The 22,091-nt window shown below is 40.7% G+C and overlaps 1 protein-coding gene across 1 annotated transcript in view; it reads right to left on the bottom strand.

Moving 5' to 3' along the window:
- ZNF10 (zinc finger protein 10) overlaps positions 1 to 22,091 on the bottom strand; it is a 66,302-nt gene that overhangs the window by 19,262 nt on the left and 24,949 nt on the right. Inside the window, exons 5-6 of the mRNA XM_032595354.1 lie at positions 8,487 to 8,837; positions 3,054 to 3,717 (exon numbers count right to left, since the gene is read on the bottom strand). Of these exons, the coding sequence (XP_032451245.1) occupies positions 3,054 to 3,717; positions 8,487 to 8,837 (1,015 nt within the window). The remainder of the gene's footprint in view (positions 1 to 3,053; positions 3,718 to 8,486; positions 8,838 to 22,091) is intronic.

Below are 22,091 nucleotides of genomic sequence, written 5' to 3'. Positions count from 1 at the left end.
GGGAGACACAGAATCGGAAACAGGCTCCAGGCTCTGAGCCATCAGCCCAGAGCCCGACGCGGGGCTCGAACTCACGGACCGCGAGATCGTGACCTGGCTGAAGTCGGACGCTTAACCGACTGTGCCACCCAGGCGCCCCAAAATACAAATTCTTAAAACCTGTAAGTTTTTTAAACTATGTTACTAAGCCTTCAGTGTTTAAATTATGTCATGAAAACCAAGGTAACCCACCATTTCTAGGAGTATCTCTTTTTAACAGAAACATTTTCTCATCAAATTATGAAAAGGAACGAGCTTTAAAAAAAAAAGGAGCACCTGGGTGGCTCAGTCGGTTAAGCGTCTGACTTCGGCTCAGGTCATGATCTCACAATTTGTGGGTTCAGGCCCCATGTTGGGCTCTGGGCTGACAGCCCAGACCCTGGAGCCTGCTTTAGACTCTGTGTCTCCCTCTCTCTCTGCTCCCCCACCTCCTGGCTCAAGCTCTTTCTGTCTCTCAAAAATAAATAAACACTAAAAAAAAAAAAATTTTTTTTTTAAAGAAAAGAAATGAGCTACTTCCATAACATTCCCCCATAATTGGGGGATGGGAAGGGGAAAAAATATTTCTTTTTTTTTTTAATTTTTATAATGTTTGTTTATTTTTGAGAGAGGGAGTGGGGAGAGACAGAGAGGGGAGACACAGAATCCGAGGCAGGCTCCAGGCTCTGATCTGTCAGCACAGAGCCCGACACGGAGCTCAAACCCACCGAACGCAAGATCATGACCTGAGCCAAAGTCGGACGCTTAACCAACTGAGCCACCCAGGCGCCCCGGGGAAAAAATACTTTCAAACAGAGAGGGAGGCAAACCCATAAGAGACTCTTACATACAGAGAACAAACTGAGGGTTGATGCAGGTGGCAGGGGAGGGGGAAAGTGGGTGATGGGCATTGAGGAGGGCACTTGTTGGGATGAGCACTGGGTGTTGTATGTAAGCGATTAATCATGGGTATCTACCCCTGAAACCAAGAGCACACTGTGTATGTTAGCTAACTTGACAATAAATTATATTTAAAAAAATTTTTAGTTAAAAATTGAAAGAAAAAGATGATATAAAGAACAAAGTGCATAGGGATTCTTGAAAAAAAAATCCCAGTTTTATTTCCTAGAAAAATGAATTTAATAAAAAAACAGAACTGTTCTCATTTCTATTCATCCTTTATTCTTATTTTCTATCTAGTAGTAAGGTGTTAAAGTTTTTCACATAGCTGAGGTATATTTCTAGTTAAAAGTAATATTAGATACTTTATTCCTATTATGAGTAGACTTTCTTTCATAAACGCATGTGTTAGCTTGTTACTGAAGACAGTAAAGAATCTATTCACTTACCTATTTCCTTTTCAGTCACTTTACTAAAAACTCATTGATGTTAACTGAATCTCTTCTACGCAGGGGGGGGGGGACAAATAATAAGAATAATTTTGTAATCTCTTTTCCAAAAAATATACCTTGTATATTGTCCTAAGTAGAATTTTGAGACAATGTTAATATAAAATACTGAACAGACTTCCTTCTTCATCTGTATCTCAAATCCCTGCCCTATGACTGGCACATGCTCAGAGCTCAAGAAATGTGTACTGAGAGAAGGAATGACAGCACAAGGGAACAATTTTCAAGAATACGCATGAACGTGTGAAATTCACCCTCCAGGAGGCTTTGCAAGACGATCTTAATGCAACAGAAGAGAAGTAAATTAGGTCACAGAGAAAAGTTAGTGTAGGGCTGAGTTAGTTTAAAAGGGGTGAGGACGAGTTGTGCTATTTAACTGTCTAGACAGTTAACTACAGTCGACATCGCCAACCTGACACATTTGTAGCTAGCATTCTGGATGCCATCTCGTCTTCCCTTGTACTTTAAAAGCAAGGTATATTCTGCTATTACCAGAATTGAAATGCTCCACCTTCTCCATAGACTTTGGGTGGGATCTAAGTAACGTTGATGTTAACCTTACCTTTGACATCATACTAGATGTTAGATGATATGCATCATTTTGATTGGCTTAACAACTCTAGTGTCAAGGGAAAATAAAATAATTAAAACTAGGTTAAACACATAGGCACCTCCAGTTAATCTACTTGATTAAAAAAAAACTACACAAGTTAGGGGCGAGTGGCTGGCTCTGCTGGTAGAGTGTGCAACTCTTAACCTCTGGGTCTGAGTTCAAGCCTCACACTGGGTGTGAAGCCTACTTAAAAATAAAATAGGGACGCCTGGGTGGCTCAGTCAGTTAAGCCTCCGACTCCCACTCCCGGTTTTGGCTCAGGTCATGATCTCCCAGTTTGTGAGTCCGAGCCCCGCATCAGGCCAATGCTGGCAGTAAGAGGTAAAAACGTGTTTTTAACTTAGTATTTCTAGACTAGATCAAGAAACAGAAACTTATCCAGCCCTTTCTACAGACTGGATATTAAAGCAGACCTACTTCTCCAAGAAGCAAGTAGCCTATAACTCTGATAATATCCACAAATAGAATCCAATAGTGTACATGTTTTAAAAACAGTACAACCACGTTGGATTTCTCCCAGGAACGTGAGGCTCTTACTGCTAAGAAATGTCCTCCTCTAACAAAAACAGCATGATCATTTTCAGCAAATGCTAGAAAAAGCCAAATGCAAAATTTAAACCTGCAGCCCTAGCTGGAAAAAGAGAAGCAGGACCAAAAGACACCGCATTCTGAACCACTGAGAATATGTGGTTCAAACCTACCACCAGCACCACACAACACAAACACCAAACGCTAGGGGGTATTGTCATCATTCTTGCAAAGCAGCAATGTGCGCTATTGATGCTGCGACGTGAATTCAAGAATCACCCGCCACGGGGAAAAGTCATCCACGCAAGGGGTAAAAATCAGTTGGGAAGAAAACTTACAATGAAATCACCGGCCACCCCGAGCGCTGAGGTTAACAAGCAACAACACGACGGGCCCGACTGCGAAGCAAACACACACGCGCCGCCGCCTGCGCGTGTACCTGCAGCGAGCACCGGGAGGCGCGGTGGGCGAGGCGATCCCGTCACAATGGCAGCAGCCACGGCGAATCAATGACGAGCCAGGCCTCCGCGAGCAGGCGACGCGACCGCGGCGAGGCGCGCACGGGCCGCCCGGGCGGCGGCCGGCTCTCCGCGCGGGGCTCCTCGCTGCCGGCCGCGGGCTCGCGCTCACGCCCCCGGCCCGCCGCGCCCTGGGACCCCCGTCCCTTCACGCACACTCCGCAGCCCCGGGCGTCACACACACGCCCCCGTCCACGCACGCACGCGCGGCAGCCTTGACCAGAAGTCCAGAATCCCTCCACTGGGCAGGGAGGGGCGGCGCGGCGCGGGGGCTCTTGGGAAATGTAGTCTCGGCCCCTCGGCTTCTTGGGGCCGTCGGCCGCCGGAGCTCCGCTCGCTGCTCTCCAGACGCCGCCGTCCGCCCGGCGCGCGCTCTCCGCTCCCTTCTCGCGGCGGCCGGGCGGGTCCGACTCCGAGAAGCAGGTACCGCGAGGACAGGGGAGCGCGTGGGAGCGCGCGGAGCTGAGGAGGCGCGGCCTGTGAGAGGCGACGTGGGGAGGGGCCGCTCCCGCGCCGCGCGCTCTTCCAGGCTCGGTGAGCGGCCGGGGCCTCGCCCGGCCGGAGGGCGGGGAAACGAGGGTGGGAGGGCGCGGAGCCGCGCGCGGTGCCAGGACGGCGGTGGAGCCGGGGGCTGCCGGTTCGGGAGTGGGCGTTGGGATGTACCGGTGACCTCATCCGCGAGCTCTTCCTGGGTCTGCCCTAACCTTCGTCTGCTCGTGGGTCGCGGCCCAGGAATGATGTCTCCGTTCTCCCCGGCAACCCTTAAATTCAAAGGGACTCGAGGGGCGCCCCGGTGGCTCCGTGGGTTGGGCGTGCGACCCCTGATTTCTGCTCAGGTCTCGAGCTCACCCATGGGATTCTCTCTCCCTCCCTCTCTATCCCTTCTCCATTTGGGCGCGCGCTCTCTCTCAAAATAAATAACCTTTTTTAAAAAAGGATTTGAGGGGCGCCTGGGTGGCACAGTCGGTTAAGCGTCCGACTTCGGCCAGGTCACGATCTCGCGGTCCGTGAGTTCGAGCCCCGCGTCGGGCTCTGGGCTGATGGCTCGGAGCCTGGAGCCTGCTTCCGATTCTGTGTCTCCCTCTCTCTCTGCCCCTCCCCCGTTCATGCTCTGTCTCTCTCTGTCTCAAAAATAAATAAATGTTAAAAAAAAATTTTTTTAAAGGATTTGAAATTGTATGAACCTTTATTTGGTCCATGAGTCAAAGAAATAACTTTAAAAACTGGTAACAAGTAGGGGAGAGGGGGAAATGGGTGATGGGCACTGGGTGTTGTATGTAAGCCATGAACCACGGGAATCTAGCCCAAAAACCAAGAGCACACTTTACACACTGTATTTTGGCCAAATTGATAATAAATTATATGAAAAAAATAAAATTCTAAATGAATAAATAATTGGACAAAGGAAAAAAGTAGAAAATAATAAAAAAAACTGATAACGGAGGGACGCCTGCGAGGCTCAGTTGGTTGAGCATCTGACTTCGGCTCAGGTCAGATCTCAGTTTGTGGGTTCGAACCCCATTGTGCTGACAGCTCAGAGCCTGGAACCTGCTTTAGATTCCGTGTCTCCCTCCCTCTCTGCCCCTACCCCGCTCACCTCTCTCTTTCTCAAAAATGAAGAAACATTTAAAAAAATAATAAAAACATCCTGATAACAGAAAAGTTTGAACACTGCCTACATATTTGATAATAAGCAATTACTGCTAATTTTGTGGGTGTGACAGTATCCTGGTCATCTTATTCAGAGATAAATTCCGGGGGTCCCTGGCTGGCTCAGTCCAGTATGCAACTTTTGATGTGGTGGTGAATTCAAACACCAGGAGGGGCATAGAGCTTTCTCTCTTTTTTTTTTTTAAGTTTATTTATCTATTTTGAGAGAGACAGAGACAGCGTGAGTAGGGGAGGAGCAGAGAGAGAAAGAGAGAGAGAAAGAGAATCCCAAATAGGCTCTGCGCTGTTAGCGCAGAGCTGGATGTGGGGCTCAAACTCACGAAAGCTCAAACTCATGAGATTATGACCTGAGCCAAAACCCAGAGTTGGACACTTAACCGACTGAGCTACCCAGGCACCCCTGGGCATAGAGCTTTCTTAAAACACATACACACACACACACACACACATACACACACACACACACACACACACACACACACACACTCCCTCTCTCTCTCTCTCCCCTATACAGATATACAGCGATAAATTCTGAAATACTTAAAAATAATATAACGTCCTCAGATCTGCTTCAAGATACAGTGGGTACAAGAGTGTTCAGTAGCTGTTATAGTAACAACCGTAGTTTTTCTGCTTGTCAGTAATTCTTGCAAATGTGCAAACAGTGATTAATGTTCTTTTATCACGTTAGTAAACAGCTGTATTCAATTTGTTAATATTTTACTTGCATTTTAATCTTCTTGTTCTATCTGTGGTGTTTACATGTGGGGGTCTCACCCTACCAGATGGGTCCCCAAATGTGGGGCCACCATGAAGCGGAAGCTGGTGGCGGTGGGTGAAAAGAATTCACCCGAAACAGAATGAGGGAGATCGACTGCCTGAGCGCACCTCAAGGGAGCGGCGCTCCCTGTCAAGGGCAGGACAGCAGAGGGGAGGCCGTCTGCACAGGGCCGTGGGTGGGAGCTGTTTTAAAGGGGGAAGATGAGGTGGCAGGTATGGCCATGCATGGAAGTTTCCCTTTTTGGTAACTGCCTGGTTGTAAGTAGCCCCTTGGTCAGTTAGGGCCTGAAATGTCTGTCTGTATTCAGCCAGGTGGTCCCTGTGGCCCTTTCTACGTCCCATCTCTCAAGATTGCCTCAATGTGGCCTCTACAGTCTCCTTGCTAGACTGTCTCCTGTACTGTACCAGAAAGATTTCACAAGTCTCATGAATAATTTGGGAAGTATAGATTTTTTTCTTTCTATTTTGTGAGATAGTTTTTCCATTGTAAGTTTTGGGCTCAAAATCCTTAGGGGTAGATATTTGACATCTGATTCTTTTTTTTTTTTTTTTTTTTTTTTTTTTTTTTTTTTTTTGAGAGAGAGAAAGAGAGAGCACATATGCAGGAGGGGCAGAGAGAGAGAAAGAGAATCCCAAACAGGCTCCATCTTGTCAGCACAGAGCCCGACAAGGGGTTCAGTCTCAGGAACTGTGAGATCATGACCCGAGCCGAAATCGAGAGTCTGACACTTAACTGACTGAGCCACCCAGGCACTCCCAATTTTTTTTTAAATGGTAGTTGATGGATTTAAGTTTTCTAGTTCTTAGTCAATTTGGACACTTAGGTTTTCTAGAAAATTGTTCATCTCATCTGAATTTTCAAGTTTGTTGGCATAAAGTTGTTTATACTAATATTTTACAGTGATTTTTTTGGAGATTTTAAAAATAACTGCTTTTTAGTGATACTTAAAAATCATTGCTATAATTGTAGCCATTTCTTCCTTTTTGAGTTTAATATTTTTCTGGGCCATCCTTTTTTTTATGGATTAGTCCTGCATTATATATATCTATGTTAATCTTTTCAAAGAAGTGGATTTTGATAGTTTTTGTGTTTGGTTTTATGTCTTTGCATTTTGGTTTTCTGTACAGTAACTTACTCTGTCTTTTTAAATTTACTTTGTTGCTGTTTTTCTACTTCTTGATTTGGTTGACTAATTCATGTATTTTCTCTGAAATTTATTTACTTTTTAAGAAATATATATATACATTTTTTTTTAAATCTATTCTGTTGGGGTGCCTGAGTGGCTCAGTCGGTTGAGCATCCCACTCGTGATTTCTGCTCAGGTCATGATCCTAGGGTCATGGGATGGAGCCCTGCATAGGGTTCTCCACTGAGTGTGGAGCCTGCTTAACGTTCTCTCCCTCTCCCTCTCCCCCTTTCCCTGATCATGTGTGCATGTGCTCGCTCTCTCTCTCAAAAGCAATGAACAAATAAATAGATATCTAATATGTTAAAAAGGCTCATAATAAAAACAGAGGTCCCTGCTTCTTCTCAATGGCAACCACTTTCAAATTTTTAAGCTGTTTGCACGTATTTAAACTGTCTTCAGTATTTTTTTAATTTTTTTTTATTTTAACGTTTATTTATTTTTGAGACAGAGACACAGCATAAGCAGGGGAGGGGCAGAGAGAGAGGGAGACACAGAATCTGAAACAGGCTCTAGGCTCTGAGCTGTCAGCACAGAGCCCGATGCGGGGCTCGAACTCACGGACCGCGAGATCATGACCCGAGCCGGAGTCAGACGCTTAACCGACTGAGCCACCCAGGCGCCCCTAAACTGTCTTCAGTATTTTTTAAGTTCATCAATTTGAGACATTTTTCCATTTCTTACTGCATTAAATGAGAACCTTATGTCCATCCTTCCTACATTCTTAAACCATAATGCAATTATATTGCAAGTGTTATAATGTAGTTTTCTCACAAATTTTGGTTCTATCCATGTGCAGCACTTTCATTGTAATAACTGTATAAATACAGTTATTTATATGGTTTAGTGCTGAACCATAATAAGTTTCTTTCTTGTGCAAATTCTGCTCTTCCTATTTTTAGTAATTGCCTTTCTTATTCATTTTCTTTGTTTTCACTAAGTCCATGTAAAATGCCTCTCAGTTCTGTTTTCCTCAAGGTCAAACCTGTCATACAGCCTTACCATTTTTCTGAGGAGCCTTCGAGCCTCCTGAAGTCTGACAGATCCGTTACTCTCCAGGCATATATAACCCTCCTGGCATTGTGAGACGTCCCTTTACACTTATGTATTCCCTCAGCTCATCTCTGTTTTGGATTTATTTCCTGGAAGCTTTTTTTCCTTTTTGGTAGATTATAATCTTATTACCTTCTGGAAAAAGAGCCTATATGAGCTAAGTTGTTTATAACTACAAAATACTTTATCTCGTCCTCATATTTGTTTGGTATTTTGGCCTTCTGTATAAGTCCTGGAAAGGCAATTATTTTCCTTAAGAATTTTTCTTTTCATTTAAAACAGGGAATACTTGGGGCGCCTGGGTGGCGCAGTCGGTTAAGTGTCCGACTTCAGCCAGGTCACGATCTCGCGGTCCGTGAGTTCGAGCCCCGCGTCGGGCTCTGGGCTGATGGCTCAGAGCCTGGAGCCTGTTTCCGATTCTGTGTCTCCCTCTCTCTCTGCCCCTCCCCCGTTCATGCTCTGTCTCTCTCTGTCCCAAAAATAAATAAACGTTAAAAAAATAAAATAAAATAAATAAAACAGGGAATACTTTTTTCAAACCCATCAGAGAAATGGACAGCTTGGGTCTCATTGTGTTTTAAAGCATAGGTCAGTAATTGTATATGAAATTAACTGATCAGAGCACAACTTTTCAATGTGTAGAACAGAATAAGCTTCCCTGTAAAAGCAGCACGTTTGTGGCTTTTTTAACTTTAGTATTCTTCTTCACCCTCTCCTTCGACAGAATCCACACCAACCTCCTCATAATCCCTCTCAAGGACAGCCAAGTCCTCGTAGGCCTCAGAACACTCTCCTCCCTCCATGCCCTCACCCACATACCAGTGAACAAAGGCACGCTTGGCATACATCAGGCCAAACTTGTGGTCCAGGTGAGCCCAGGCCTCAGCAATGGCTGTGGTGTTGCTCACCGTGCACACAGTTCGCTGTACTTTGGCCAGGTCTCTACCAGATACCACAGTGGGAGGGTGGTAATTAATGCCAACTTTGAAGCCAGTAGGGCACCAGTCCACAAATGGCACGGTATGCTTGGTCTTGCTGGTGGCAGTGGCAGCATTGACCTCTTTGGGAACCACGTGGCCACAGTACAACAGGCAGCAAGCCATGTATTTACCATGGCAAGGGTCACATTTCACTGTCTGCTTGGCTGGCTCAAAACTGTTCATGGTAGGGGCGCCTGGGTGGCTCAGGTAAGTGTCCACCTTCGGCTCAGGTCATGATCTTGCGGTTTGTGAGTTCGAGCCCTGCATCGGGCTCTGTGCTGACGGCTCAGAGCCTGGAGCCTGCTTCAGATTCTGTGTGTCCCTCTCTCTCTGTCCCTCCCCCTTTCATGCTCTGTCTCCCTCTGTCTCAAAAATAAATAAATGTTAAAAAAAAAAAAATGAACAGTGTTACCATTGAAAAGTCATGCCTGTTACTGATTTGTATGTAACCTGTTTATCATCTCTTGGAACTTTTAGATCATCTTATTTTTGGTATTCAAAGCTTTCATGATGATATGTTTAGTTCCAGTCTTTAAGAAATTGCCCGTTTCAATGCGTCAGTGCTTAGATATTTCACTGTTTTTAGGAATTTCTCCTGTATTTGTTTCTCTCTTCCTCCTGTTTTTTTCTCTCTGGAACTCTGAATAATCTGGTGTTGAACCTTTGAAATTGATCATATCATTTTCTTACATTTTCTTTCTCACTGCTTATCTCTTTTGGGAGGTCTGCTTGCTGGAAAAATTCCTCAGCTTTATCTTTAAACCTTTTTACCTGTTTTTGGTTTCTGTTATAATTTTAAATTTCTTAAGATCTCTTAATTTGTGATTTTATATGTAAATAATAACCCATACATCCTATTAATGTTTTATGAATAAAATCTCTCTGATGATTTTTAGATTTATATTATGAAAATTTCAGAACATAAAAAAAGTGTAATGATGGGGCACCTGGGTGGCTCAGACTGTTGAGAATCTGACTCTTGATTTCATCTTAGGTCACGATCTCAAGATTCATGAGATTGAACCCCACATTGGGTCTATGCTGACAGTGTGGAGCCTACTTGTGATTCTGTCTCTCCCTCAGCCTGTCTCTCTCTCAAAATAAATGAATATTAAAAAAAAAAAAGATAATGAACACCCTGGTATCCATCACTATTTTGAAGCAGACCTTTTACACGATATATTGTAAATATTTCAGAATCTATCTCCAATAAGAACTCCTTTAAAAGTTAAAACAATTGGGGCACCTGGGTGGCTCAGTAGGTTAAGCATCCAACTTTGGCTTAGGTCATCATCTTGCAGTTCATGGGTTCAAGCCCTGCATTGGGCTCTGTGCTGACAGCTCAGAGCCTGGAGCCTGCTTTGGATTCTGTGTCTCCTCTCTCTCCCCCTCTCTCTGGAAATATGTGAAGTAGAATTTACGCTTTTCTCAAAAAATAGTCATTTGTCTTGACAGCATTTTGATAACTAGTGCATCCTTTTCCCCCATGATTTACACTGCTGCCTTTATCATGTACGAAACGGCCAGCTACACATCAACCTGTTTCTAAAGTTACTGTTTTACTTTTTATTATTGCCTCCTTATTATTATGTTTAAGTTACTAGAGATTTATAACACATTTTGAAATATAGTAGGGGCAAAGCACTATTTTAATAATTGCCTTGTTATTCATGTAGCTTTGTTTTCCTATAAAACCTTAAAAAATCAGATGCTCATTTCAAGAAGTCCCTGTTGAATATATAGATTAATGAAAATACAATTCAATTCTGGTCAGAGAAAAATTGAAACCAATATAATATTGGATCCATGATCATGATGAATGTCTCCATTTATTCAAATATTTTTTTCCTGTTTGTCCCTAAAGTCATTTAGTTTTTCTTATTAGTTCTGTAACTAGAAAAGAAATGAAACTTGGGGAATTAAGGAGCAAGTCCAGAGTACAATTCTTAACTTAAAAAGCTTTAACCAGAAGGCAAAGTAAGTTCCTTTTTTGAACAGGAAACATAACTTTCTAATTTTGTTTTGCTCCTGAAAGAAGGGTATGGATGGGGGATGGGGGGGGGGGTGGGAGGACCTCCTTCACAAAACCTTAATTGCTGTGGACTCATTCAGCTTATTCGATAAATATTTGTTGAGTGTCTGACATATGCTGGAAAATGTTCTAGGTACTTGGAATACAGGAATCAACAAATCAGATGGAAATCTATTTCTATATGGTTTACCCCAAAGAGACAGACCTTTCTGGTTTTAAGGACATAGAATCTACCTGTCAAAGATATTTGTCTAAATAAAAATGCCAACTTATCAAACTCAACACCCAAAAAACAAATAATCCAGTGAAGAAATGGGCAAAAGACATGAATAGACACTTCTCCAGAGAAGACATCCAGATGGCCAACCAACACATGAAAAAATGCTCAACTTCACTCATCATCAGAGAAATACAAATGAAAACCACAAAGAGATACCACCTTACACCTGTCAGAATGGCTAACGTTAACAACTCAGGCAACAACAGATGTTGGCGAGGATGCGAAGAAAGAGGATCTCTTTTGCACTGCTTTTGAAATGCAATCTGGTGCAGCCACTCTGGAAAACAGTATGGAGGTTCCTCAAAAAACTAAAAATAGAACTACCCTATGACAATTGCACTACTAGGTATTTATCCAAGGGATACAGGTGTGCTGTTTCAAAGGGACACATGTACCCCAATGTTTATAGCAGCACTATCAACAATAGCCAAAGTATGGAAAGAGTCCAAATGTCCATCGATGGATGAATGGATAAAGAAGATGTGGTATATATATATGTATATATATATATATATATATACACACACACACACACACACACACACACACACACACACACAATGGAGAATTACTCAGCAATCAAAAAGAATAAAATCTTCCCATTTGCAACTACGTGGATGGAAATGGAGGGTATTATGCTAAGTGAAATTAGTCAGAGAAAGACAAATATCATATGACTTCACTCATATGAGGACTTGAAGAGACAAAACAGGTGAACATAAGGGAAGGGAAACAAAAATAATATAAAAACGGGGAGGGGAACAAAACAGAAGAGACTCATAAATATGGAGAATAAACAGGGTTACTGGAGGGGTTGTGGGAGGGGGAATGGGCTAAATGGGTAAGGGGCACTAAGGAATCTACTCCTGAAATCATTGTTGCACTGTATGCTAACTACTTTGGATGAAAATTTTAAAAAATAAAATAAAATAAAATAAAATAAAATAAAATAAAATAAAATAAAAATAAATGCCAATTCTGTATTTTTTCCCATTAAAACTTAACTCTATTGTATTGAGATGGGGGCTCTCACTTGGAGGTTATCATCAAATCTTCAAAAAGTGAGACTTGTAAAAATATTAACCTAATAAATTATTGCATGATTTCTTGTGATCCTTAAAGTCTCTCTAAGCACTAATTTTTTGTATACACACTGTTTTTTTTTTAATTTATTTTAAAGCTATTGTAAAAATTATTTAGGAAAGTGTTATACCATCTAATTAACATTGTTATGACCTTCTTCCCAACATTTGGATCATGGTTTGTGCTTCTTTGTAGATCCCATTCAATTTCTAGATAGAATAAATTATCATGAGAAAATACAGACTTTGGGAAGAGAGACTGAATTGGAGGTAAACAAATGAACATTTGTTTCAAAGTCACATATCTACCTTTAACAACTTTAATAAAATTCCTGAGTAGAGTAGCAGCCACATCATCAGTGTTGTTGATCGTGTGTTATTCAGTTAAAAACATCAAGTGCTATGTAGAAAAGTAAGCCTACCTAAAATAGTTGTGTTTAACAGGAAAATTATTTTTCCATTTCAGAAGGTAACTAAAAAGTACACACAAAATTAAACAACCATGCTTCTTTTAGCTGGTTCTCTTTAGTTTTAATCTTTTTTCTTTTAATAATGCATGCTCCTGGGGCACCTGAGTAGCTCAGTCAGTTGAGTGTCTGACTCTTGATTTTGGCTCAAGTCATGATCTTGTGGCTCGGGGGATCGAGCCCCTTATTAGACTCTGTGCTGACAGCACAGAGCCTGCCTGGGATTCTCTTTCCCTCTCTCTGCCCCTCCCCTGTTCTTTCTCTCTCTCTCTTGAAAGAAATGGAAAAACTTTAAAAAAATAATAATAATGCATGCTTCTCCCACCCATTACTGACAAATAGTCTCCAGGAGAAACCAGATGACTCCAGGAGAAACCAGAGAAACCACGATGACTATTTTGCATGTGACTACAAATCCTAGTAAAGATTTTAAGGGCACCTGGGTGGCTCAGTTAGTTGAGCATCTCTCTGTGTCTCAAAAATAAATAAAAACATTAAAAAAAAAAAAAAAAGATTTTAAGCTGGCCAAACCCTGCTGGGGTAGTGGAGGGGGGTCTACAATTTTTCTTTTTACCTTGCCAGCTATGGAGCCCTGTTTCCACCTTTCTTCTTTCACCTGAACCTGCCTCTTCGGCTGCAGGGAGGATACCCAGTGAAATGTATCCATGCTGTGGTTGGATCAGAGAAACAAGAAATATCCTGATCTCTCTGCTCTGTTGTGCAAGCAGATATCACTTTTAGACTCTCAAGATGGCAGCCATTAACCTGTCCTCCATAAGGGCTCTGTCGACACAGGACTCTATTTCTATGTGAGAAACACTGAGGAAGAAAGGATGATGGCTTGATTTCCCACAACGTGGTTACAGGGACCAGTGACCTTTAAGGATGTGGCTGGGGAGTTCACCCAGGGGTGGATGATGCTTGATTCTGCTCAGAGAAGAATTTACAGAGATGTGATGTTGGGAAGCTATATAAATCTTATCTCAGTGGAATATCAATTACAGAAGCCTACTGTGATCTCCCTGTTGGGTAAAGAAGAGATAAGAACTATGAGAAAGAGGGGCGCCTGGGTGGCTCAGTCAGTTGAGCATCTGACTTTGGCTCAGGTCATGATCTCGCAGCTCGTGGGTTCAAGCCCCGTATCAGACTCTGTGCTGACAGCTCAGAGCCTGGAGCCTGCTTGGGATTCTGTGTTTCCCTCTCTCTCTACCCCTCCTCCACTCGTGCTCTGTCTCTCTCTGTCTCAAAAAAAAAAAAAAATAAAAATAAAAAAAAAAATATATATATATATATATATATATATATATATATAGACTATGACAAAGCGAATTCTCCAAGGCACCTATCCAGTCTAGTAAATTCAACTTAAAAGACTCCACTCAAAGACTCCACTTTGTAAGGAAAAATCCTCCAGTGCAGTGAAAATGATAAGATTCATAATGGATGATTGGTCTTCCACATTAACTGAAGACCAAGAATTCCATAAGACCAGAAAACAGTGCAAGATCCCAGGGAGAAATATGAGGCAAGTGATCCAAAAGAAAACAGCATCTCGGGAGAGATTCTATGACCATCATGAATTAGAGGAAAACTCTGAACTTAAATCAAAACTTGTTGTTTTCAAGAGAGTCTCCACTAAACATTGCCATAAATGCTACTTAGTATTGAGTGTTTGAAGTATAATTCAATCTGGGGTGGCTGGGTGGCTCAGTCAGTTAAGCATCTGACTTCAGCTCAGATCATGATCTCATGGTTTGTGAGATCAAGCCCCGCATTGGACTCGGTGCTGACAGCTCAGAGCCTGGAGCCTGCTTCGAATTTTGTGTCTCATTGTCTCTCTGCCCCTCCCCCACTTGTGCTCTGTCTCTATCTCTCAAAAATAAATGTGAAAAAAAATTTTTTAAAAGAACGTAATTCAATCTTGGGGTGCCTGGGTGGCTCAGTCAGGTAAACGTCCGACTTAGGCTCAGGTCATAATTTCATGGTTCATGGGTTTGAGCCCTGCATCAGGCTCTGTGCTCAGAGCCTGGAGCCTGTTTCAGATTCTGTATGTCTCTCTCTCTCTCCGCCCCTCACCTGCTCATGCTTTGTCTCTCAAAATAAATAAATGTTTTTTAAAAAAATCAATCTTAAACAATTACAAGAAACTGGGAATCTCTGTGAAAGTCATACATATGATAGAGCTCTGTGACACCTTGGAAAAAACTCAAACAGCACAAAAAGAGTATGCATGTTTCAAATATGGCATACACTTCAAACATAATAATATGCTTCCTATATATAACAATTTAATCCCTATGAATGTAATAAAAGCAAGGCTTTTTGTCATTATCCATACCTTAGGCAACAAGAGCAAACTCCTAGTGAAAAGAAATATCATGTAATCAATGTGGGAAAGCATTCAAAAGAAATTCTAATCTTATTTTGCACAAGAAAAGTCACATGGGTGTATGAGTATAATCAATGTGGAAAAGCATTCAGTCAGAAAACATATGTTAAGGTTCATGTGAGAACTCACACCAGAGAGAAACCTTATGAATGTAATCATTGTGGAAAATCCTTTGACACAAGTTATATAGTGCACAAGAGAATGCACACTAGGGAGAAACTATGAATGCAGTGGCTGTGGAAAAGCCTTTACAACAAGCTCGCACCTTAAAGTTCACAAGAAAATACACACTCAAGAGAATCTCTATGAATCCAATGACTGTGGGAACGTTTTTAGGGTTTCTCATCCCTTAGGATACATGTGAGAACTCATACTAGAGAGAAATCCTATCAATGTAACGAATGTGGGAAGACCTTCAGTGTTTCCTCTTGCCTTAGGAGACACACGAGAACTCACACTGGTGAAAAACCCTATGAATGTATTCAATGTGGAAAAGCCTTCAGCTGGAGTTGTTCACTTACTATGCACAAGAGAATTCATACTGGGAGAGAGACTCTATAAATGTTATGAATGTAGAATTGCTTTTTTCATTGTCTTAAAGTGAACTCCAACTCATTGTTACAGTGTTTGTTATCCAAAATAAGCATGTAAAACTATATAGTCCTCTAAAACACCTCTTCAGCAATGTAATACATTTTGGTCTGTGTTAGTTTAATTCTAAATGTATAAATGTATCACAACTTTTTGAATCTTTATGGGTTTAGAATTATGCTTTTTAAAATATGATTTGAAGTTTGCAGTTATCTTCTTAATGATTTCTAAGTTAATTGCATTATATTTAGAGTAGCTGGAGTATCTGATACTACTTTATTGGTATTTTCTTTCTGGCCTGTTGTGGCAGATACTGTTACTAGTCAGTCAGACATCCATCTCATCTTTTCCTACTGATAACCCTATTTTGGCTCACACTAGCAATATGTCCAGTTATAAAACTCCTCGCAGTCTCCTTGCAGCCAAGTGTAGCCATTTTCCTCATCTTGAGAATCAAAACTAGTATCACTGAAAACAGACCTATGTAGCTTTTTCTCTTTGCCTTTTGCACTTCACCTTTTATACCTTCTCCATTGTTTTCCCTTCGAGTTTTCCATTCCTAGAGCTGAAAGAGCCATCTGTGGCCTTGAGAATGATAGCCATGGCCTAAGGATGGTATAAAAGAAGGAGATCCTGGTTCCTCAGAGACCTATTTAAATAGCTGTACCAGCAGTATACTGCTTGTATTTGGATATTTTTATATGAGAAAAGTAAGCTTATTGATTAAAAAAAAAAAAAAATATATATATATATATATATATATATATATATATATATATATATATACAGTCAACAGAGTAACCTTGTTTTTTAAAAAGAAAAAAGACCACACACAAAAAAGAAAAAGGTCACAGAGGTATGTAGAGTTAAATATTTTATGTTTGATGCATGTGTTTGGATAGGAACATAGGGAAGGGAGGAATAGAAGAATATTTACAGAACTCTTGTGCTTAGGCTAGAAATGATGATGGAACCAAGGTCACTGAACCAAGTGATCAGAGAAGCAGGGAATCCCAAACATTTCAGTATTAGTAATCAAGTTTTCAGAGAAAGGGGACGTTACAATTTTAATTGCTGAATGAAGCCCGTGAGATTTTGCTAGTTGGTCCTATAAAAACTGACTAGCTTGGCTCTAATATATTAAGAAACAAAATATAGAGGAGTCTATGATGGAAGAAAGAGGCAGTAGCTGCAGTTTTTGTCATGTTAACTTTATAGAGTTTGAGACATCCAGATGAACAGGCTGCACTTCTGGACCAGAGGAGGTGTCCAGGATGAAGATACAATTTTAGCAACATCAGTAGATAGACTACAGTAGGTCTTGTGGAGGCAACTAACATTGCAGAGAGAAAGTGGATGGTGTGAGAAGAGAATGTCTGCTACTGACCATGAAGACCTGCTCTATTTAAAGGTAGGCTGAATAAAGGAGTCTTAGTAGGTAAGAGGAAAACCAGAAAGACTGGAGTTTTGCCAAACCAAGACAAACCAGTGTCTCAAGAAGGAAGGTAAAGTCAGTTCTTCTAAATGCTCTTTAGAGGTCAGATTAGATGATGAAGTCTTAAAAAGTGAACATATCATAGAGCAACATGAGGAATACTGTTAACCTTAGTTGGAAATAATACATTAAGGAGGGATGGTAGGTTGGGTAGGTTTAGTAATCAATAAAGGACAAATAAGTAAAGACTGAATATAGACAAGTGTGAATAGGACAAAGTGTAGTAATTACAGAAAGATGTGGCCAAGGCAAAAGATTTTTTTTTTAATTTATTTTGAGAGAGTGCACGTGCACAACTGGAGGAGAGGCAGAGGATGAGAGAGCGAGAATCCCAAGCAGGCTCCACATTGTCATTGCGGAGCCTGACGCGAGGCTTGAACCCACAAACTGGGAGGTCATGAGCCAAAATCAAGAGATGGGCGCTTAATCTACTGAACCATCCATGCGTCCATGGCAAAAGATTTTTAAAGTAATGGGAAACTAGAACATGTTTAAGTCCTAACGTAATATACCCAGTTTGGAGAGATTAAATATGCAGATGTAAGAAGAGAGATAGTCAATCACACAAAGTTCCTGAGAGGGGGTTGCAGGTGTCTGGAGCACAGAGAGATGTATTAATGTTACCTCGAAGAAGATACTTCCACCATCAAAGGAAGGGAGGAGTGGGTGGGCTGGTTTTAATTTCTGCTTATTTACTTATAGCTAAGTTAATGGAGCTGCCCTCAGAGCATCTGAAGTGTAAAGTGTTCTTTGGTTTTTTTAAGAGTTACTTTCTGAATGAAGGAAAACTTCCAGATTTATTCTATGAGGCCAGAATTACCCCCAAACCCAAAACCAGATAAAGACTCCACTAAAAACAAGAACTACAGCCAATATCCTTAATGAATATGGATGCAAAAATTCTCAATAAAATACTAGCAAGTCAAATCCAACAATATATTTAAAAAATCACTCACCACAATCAAGAGGAATTTACTCCTGGGTTGCAAGCATGGTTCAATATTCGCAAGTCAATCAACATGATACACATTAATTTAAAAAAAGGATGAGAGCCATATGATCATTTCAATAGATGCAGAAAAAGCATTTGACAAAGTACAGCATCCATTCATGATAAAAAAAAAAAAAACAACTTAACGAAGCAGGTTTAGAAGAACATACCTCAACATAATAAAGGCCATATATTAACCCACAGCCAATACCATCCTCAATGGGGAAAGGCAGAGCTTTTCCACTACGATCAGAAACAACACAAGGATGTCCACTCTCACTACTGTTAAATAACAGTAACATAACATAGTACTGGAATTTGTAGCCTCAGTAATCAGACAATGAAAAGGAATAAAAGGCATCCAAATAGGCAAGAAACAAGTCAAACTTTCACTCTTTGCAGATGACCTGAAACCCATAGAGAAAACCTGAAAGACTCCACCAAAAACCTACTAGAACTGATACCTGATCTCAGTAAAGTCACAGGATATAAAATCAGTGTACAGAAATCCATTGCATTTATATACCAATAATGATGTGGCAGAGAGAGAAATTAAGGAATCCCATTTACAATTGCACCAAAACCAATAAGATACATAGGAATAAACCTAACCAAAGAGGTGAAAGACATGTATTATGAAAACTATAAAACACTAATGAAAGAAATTGAAGATGACACAAAGGCTCATGGGTAGGAAGAACAAATATTGTTAAAATGTCAATACTACCCAAAGCAATCTACATATTTAACACAATGCCTATCAAAATACCAACAGTTTTCACAGAGCTAGAACAAACAATCCTAAAATGTGTATGGAACCGCAAAAAAACCGTGCATAGCCAAAGCAATCTTTTTTTTTTTTTTCCTGAAGTTTATTTGAGAGACAGAGTGAGTGAGTGAGTGGGGAGAGGCAGCGAGCGAGGGAGAGAGAATCCCAAGCAGGCTCCTCGCCATTAGCACAGAGCCCGATGCGGGGCTCTATCTCAAGAACCAGGAGATCATGACCTGAGCCGAAATCAAGTCCGATGCTTGCTTAACTGATTGAGCCACCCAGGTACCCCACATAGCCAAAGCAATCTTGAAAAACAAAAGCAAAGCTGAAGGCCTCACAGTCAGGCACCCCAGTATGTGTAGTTAATTTTTCATTCTTAACAACTGCTTAGTATTTATATATACCTATACATCTGTACATCCATATGTACATCCATATGGATGTACTGTATTCAGTCATTTCCCCTCCAGATATTTTATAATAAACAACACTGCCATGAACAATATTGTTTATGTATCTTGCTTTCCCTTAACCTGTTCTTCATACTGTTCCCAGGGTGACCCATCAAAGGACTAATCACATTGTATTACATTTCACTTTTAAGTCTTCCACTGGCTTTTCCTCCATTAAGATAAATTCCTTTTACATGACCTTCCACACTCAAACTCTTAGCTGTCTTTCTGGGCTGCCTTCCTTGCTACACCCATCTTTGCACTCTCTCTCTGGACCTTAACCTGGCCTGTTCACCCTTGGTTCTGAACCCTCTGTCTGCTTTAACACACTGATCAGACACAGTGTTGCCTGTTTAAATACATATCTTGCCTTCTAAACCGTAAGCTTTGGTAAGGGGAGAACTTTGTCTCAGTTTTTCACTGTTTTACTCCTAGTACTTGGCCCATAGTAGGTATTGATTTAAACATTTAAAACTTTTCAGTGCAGGGGCACCTGAATGGCTCAGTCAGTTAAGCATTATCAGCTCAAGTCGTTATCTCACAGTTCATGAGATCAAGCCCCATGTCTGGCTCTGTGCTGACAGCACAAAGCCTGCTTGAGATTCTCGCTTTCTGCCCCTCCCCCGTTCATGCTCTCTCAAATAGACTTTAAAAAAACTTTTCAATGCATTGTATGCCTTTTCTTGTTTACTTAGTATTTCAGTGGAGGCCTAGGTTAAAACAAGGGCTGGGTTTTAAGGGATTGTATAAGGCAAAATTTGCATGTATCAAAATGTCTGTTTTCTAAGCACTGGAGTCCCACTCAGCATAGCAAGATATCCCACCATGACAGGCATGTCAAGAGAACTTCAGTTTAATGGATATGTATTCCTATTCTCTCCTCTCCCAGCCCCTCAGCCCTCTTCCTTCACCTCACAGCCTGCCTCCTCTGTCACACACTCATGTAATTTATTTTGCAGTCAGTGTTCGTATGCTGCTACATTGTGTATTAAAAGGAATGAAATGCCCCAGCATTGTTGAGGGTGCAGTATTCTTCAGGTTGTTGATGGCAGCATAAATTAATACAACTTTTCTGGAGGACAGATAAGCAATATGTGCCCAAAACAAGAATATTCATAACTCCTAACCTAGCAATTTTTTTTCTGAGCTTTTATGAAAGAGCTCTTCATTGAAGCTTGTATAAGTAACATTTGTCATCTCAGTTTCAAGCTCTAGTGAAAAACTGGAAAATTCCTAAATTTCTAATAGCATCTAGTTGGGTTTTACATCACCATGTATGTCCATAAAATGGGACAAAATGCACTTATTAAAATGTAGTTTTATATTTATTGGTGTGGGGATGTATTCAATATACTGTGACTTTCAAAAATACAATTACAGATATCAGAATATGATCATGTTAAAATATATAAGTATGTATGTATGTATGTGTGTGCATTAAAAATATCCTGGAAATTGAGCACTGGGTGTTGTATGGAAACCAATTTGTCAATAAATTTCATATATATTAAATAAATAAATAAATAAATAAATAAATAAATAAATAAATAAATCCTGGAAAGACATACGCTGAAATGTTATCAGTAGTTATTTCTGAGTAACAATTTTTTTTTTAATTGAAGTATAGTTGACATACAATGCTATATTAGCTTCAGGTCTACAGCACAGTGATTCAACCATTCTGTATATTATGCTGTGTGCTCATCATAAATGTAGTTACATCCGTCCCCATACATTATTATAGTATTATTGACTATATTCCTCATCCTGTACTTTTTTTAGAGAGAGAGGGAGAGAGAGAGCATGAGCAGGGGAGAGGGACAGAGGGAGAGGAAGCGAGAGAAAATGTGGGCTTGACCCCATGACCCCAGGACCATGACCCAAGCCAAAATCAAGAGTCACACACTCAACTGACTGAGCCATCCAAGCACCTCTTATGCTGTACGTCTTATCCCTAGGACTTTTTTATTTTATAACTGGAAGTTTGCATCTATTTTGCCCACTTCCTCAACCCCCTGCTCTCTCGCAACCACCACTTTATTTACTGTATTTATGATTCTAGTTCTTATATTTTTTGGATTACACATACAAGTGAAATAACATGGAATTTACCTGTGACTTTTTTCACTTAGCATAATAGTCTCTTGGTCCATCCATATTGTTTCAAATGGTAAGATCTCATTTCTGAGTAATATTCCATTGTAGGTATATAGCACATATTTATCCATTCACCTGTCCATGGACACTTGAGTTGTTTCCATATCTTGGCTATTGTAAAAAATGCTGCAATATACATGTAGATGCATATATCTTTTCAAACTCGTGTTTTCATTTTTCTTTGGGTAGATCCCCAGTAGAATTACTGCATCATGTGGTATTTCTATTTTTACTTTCTTGAGGAACCTCCACACTATTTACCACAGTGGTTGCACCAATTTACATTACCACTATCAGTGCATGAAAGTTCTCTTTTCTCCACATCCTCACCAACACTAGTTATTTCTTGTCTTTTCAGTACTATTTTGACAGGTGTAAGGTGGTATCTCATTTTGGTTTTGACTTGCATTTCCCTGATGATTAGTGATGTTGAGTATCTTTTCATATGTCTGTTAGCCATCTGTATACCTTTGGAAAAACGTTTACTCAGGTTCTCTGCCCATTTTTAAATTAGATTATTCAACTTCTTTAGCATTGAGTTGAACAAGTTCTTTATATATCTTGGCTATTAACCCCTTATTGGACATACTGAATGTAAATATCTTCTTTCATTCACTAGGTCGCCT

Source organism: Lynx canadensis, chromosome D3, assembly GCF_007474595.2.
Source record: "Lynx canadensis isolate LIC74 chromosome D3, mLynCan4.pri.v2, whole genome shotgun sequence".
In the NCBI taxonomy this organism is placed as follows: domain Eukaryota; kingdom Metazoa; phylum Chordata; class Mammalia; order Carnivora; family Felidae; genus Lynx; species Lynx canadensis.
This window is presented reverse-complemented; position numbering and strand designations above follow the sequence as displayed.